This window comes from Amphimedon queenslandica, unplaced genomic scaffold (assembly GCF_000090795.2).
Source record: "Amphimedon queenslandica unplaced genomic scaffold, v1.1 AMPQUscaffold_7899_Cont20154, whole genome shotgun sequence".
Classification (NCBI taxonomy): Eukaryota; Metazoa; Porifera; class Demospongiae; order Haplosclerida; family Niphatidae; genus Amphimedon; species Amphimedon queenslandica.
This window is the reverse complement of record NW_003551821.1, coordinates 1-2,266: the sequence shown is the minus strand read 5'-3', so window position 1 is coordinate 2,266 and position 2,266 is coordinate 1. Positions and strand designations below refer to the sequence as shown.

General features: G+C 35.2%; 1 protein-coding gene across 2 annotated transcripts; it reads left to right on the top strand.

The window, feature by feature from the left end:
• Positions 1-195: 195 nt before the first annotated feature.
• On the top strand, positions 196-2,228 carry LOC100641067 (purine nucleoside phosphorylase-like). 2 transcript variants are annotated; one of them, XM_020007262.1, is made up of 4 exons: positions 196-325; positions 460-638; positions 975-1,078; positions 1,162-1,782. In XM_020007262.1, the coding sequence occupies exons 1-4, from the start codon at positions 258-260 to the stop codon at positions 1,270-1,272; spliced, it is 462 nt and encodes a 153-aa protein (XP_019862821.1). In that variant the 5' UTR covers positions 196-257; the 3' UTR covers positions 1,273-1,782. The 2 variants fall into 2 exon arrangements, with proteins under 2 accessions (XP_019862821.1, XP_003391653.2); XM_003391605.2 differs by lacking the exon at positions 1,162-1,782 and adding an exon at positions 1,791-2,228 and having other exon boundaries at positions 197-325.
• Positions 2,229-2,266: the final 38 nt, after the last annotated feature.

The following is a 2,266-nucleotide window of genomic DNA, read 5'->3' as shown; positions in this document are numbered from 1 at the left end:
CAGCTTCGCCTAATTCATATAGCTCGGAATAAGAAGAGAAGGCAAAGACTATGAGAGAAAAGAGAGCAGCTTTCAGAAAAGGAGAGGAATACAAAAGAGTGTTCAAACAGGGTCTTACAATGGACGCCATTTTAAGACAGAAATGGGAGTTGACGCGTTAGCCACTCCCACTAGTTAATTAGAATCTAGCAGTTTATAAGTGTGAAAGATTTTGAAGATAAACACAAATTTGATTAGTGGTTTTTCTCCAGTTCACCATGTCTTTCCTGGGCCTTTTAGGTGGCTCTGCCAAAACCTCTGTTGATTTAGCTGAGTTGCAAAGAAAGTATGTGTACCGTAGATATGATTGTTGTAATAATGCGCAGATAACATTCCTTTGTGTAACTTGACCTTCCATTGATACTCCTGACCAAACCGACCATTGATTTTATAAACAATTATTATTATTTATTACAATAGGAACAGCCAGATTCAATATGATGAGATACAAAAGGTCACTAGTTATGTACTTGGGAAAACAAAGCTTCGTCCTAAGCTGGGAATCATATGCGGATCAGGTCTTGGTGGTTTAGCTAATGAGGTTAAGGACCAACAGGTAATACCTTACGCTGAGATTGATGGCTTTCCTAAATGCACAGGTAAAAAATTCATATGTTTGTTTCTGTTTCATTGTTATGTTTTATAATCAAAAGTAGTCTTGGCATCAAGAGTACTCTTGTAAAATCCATGACCTTGTTATCATTCTGTTCCTCACTGTTAGCTGATTACAATGTGCCTATGATGTTACCATTTATCACTTAACAATTGATCAATAGCTGTGAGAAAACAAAACAACTGTAATATATAACAAGTTTCATGGATTTTTGAATTCTAAATCAATTTAAAAAGTTTTAATAGCTAAAATATAGCAAATATTATTACATACAGGCCATTCCTGAAAATATTCACTCTTCTTACTTTTCCTCCTCCTACAGTTCAGGGTCATGCTGGTAATCTTGTCCTTGGTTATTTATCTGGTGTTCCTACTGTATGCATGCAGGGAAGATTGCATTTCTATGAGGGACACCCAGCATGGCTGGTAAGTACATACTCTTACATTTTACAATCTTTATTTGGCTCTGAGTCATTGGCTCTGGCTCATTATTTACTCATTCCCCATAGGTTACAATGCCAATTATTATTTACTCGTTCCCCATAGGTTACAATGCCAATTATTATTTACTCGTTCCCCATAGGTTACAATGCCAATTATTATTTACTCATTCCCCATAGGTTACAATGCCAATTATTATTTACTCATTCCCCATAGGTTACAATGCCAATTATTATTTACTCATTCCCCATAGGTTACAATGCCAATTATTATTTACTCGTTCCCCATAGGTTACAATGCCAATTATTATTTACTCGTTCCCCATAGGTTACAATGCCAATTATTATTTACTCATTCCCCATAGGTTACAATGCCAATTATTATTTACTCGTTCCCCATAGGTTACAATGCCAATTATTATTTACTCGTTCCCCATAGGTTACAATGCCAATTATTATTTACTCATTCCCCATAGGTTACAATGCCAATTATTATTTACTCATTCCCCATAGGTTACAATGCCAATTATTATTTACTCGTTCCCCATAGGTTACAATGCCAATTATTATTTACTCGTTCCCCATAGGTTACAATGCCAATTATTATTTACTCATTCCCCATAGGTTACAATGCCAATTATTATTTACTCATTCCCCATAGGTTACAATGCCAATTATTATTTACTCATTCCCCATAGGTTACAATGCCAATTAGAATGATGAAGCTAATTGGCGTTGAGACTCTCATTGTAACGAATGCCTCTGGAGGTCTCAATCAAGATTACAACAGTGGTGACATAATGGTGATAAAGGATCACATTAACTTGACAGGATTGACTGGTCAGCATCCTCTGGTGGGGCCAAACGATGAAAAGTTAGCTCAAAACATCTGGCAATTATGTTAATCATACCACATGAGTGAATTTTGTGAAAATGATTTAATCTTTAATGCTGGACACCTGACATAATCCTAGTAACTTTTAAATAAACAGCCTTATAAGGTATAATAGCTAAAAAAAGCAGATAAGACCACTATAAAGAAGTGGAGTGATTTCTAGTCCTAATTGTTTAGGAAAACAAAGGAACATGATATTCAATGTGTCATGAATAAAGATCATCCATTCATTGCATTTTTTCATTAACAGCATAATGAAGTGGAATCATCTTTCACTTA

Excerpts from the sequence above, each read along its gene's own strand:
- LOC100641067 (XM_003391605.2), top strand. The coding sequence starts at position 258 with ATGTCTTTCCTGGGCCTTTTAGGTGGCTCTGCCAAAACCTCTGTTGAT. Across the intron at positions 639-974 it reads TGGCTTTCCTAAATGCACAG|TTCAGGGTCATGCTGGTAAT; the intron begins GTAAAAAATTCA and ends CTCCTCCTACAG. Across the intron at positions 1,079-1,790 it reads AGGGACACCCAGCATGGCTG|GTTACAATGCCAATTAGAAT; the intron begins GTAAGTACATAC and ends CATTCCCCATAG.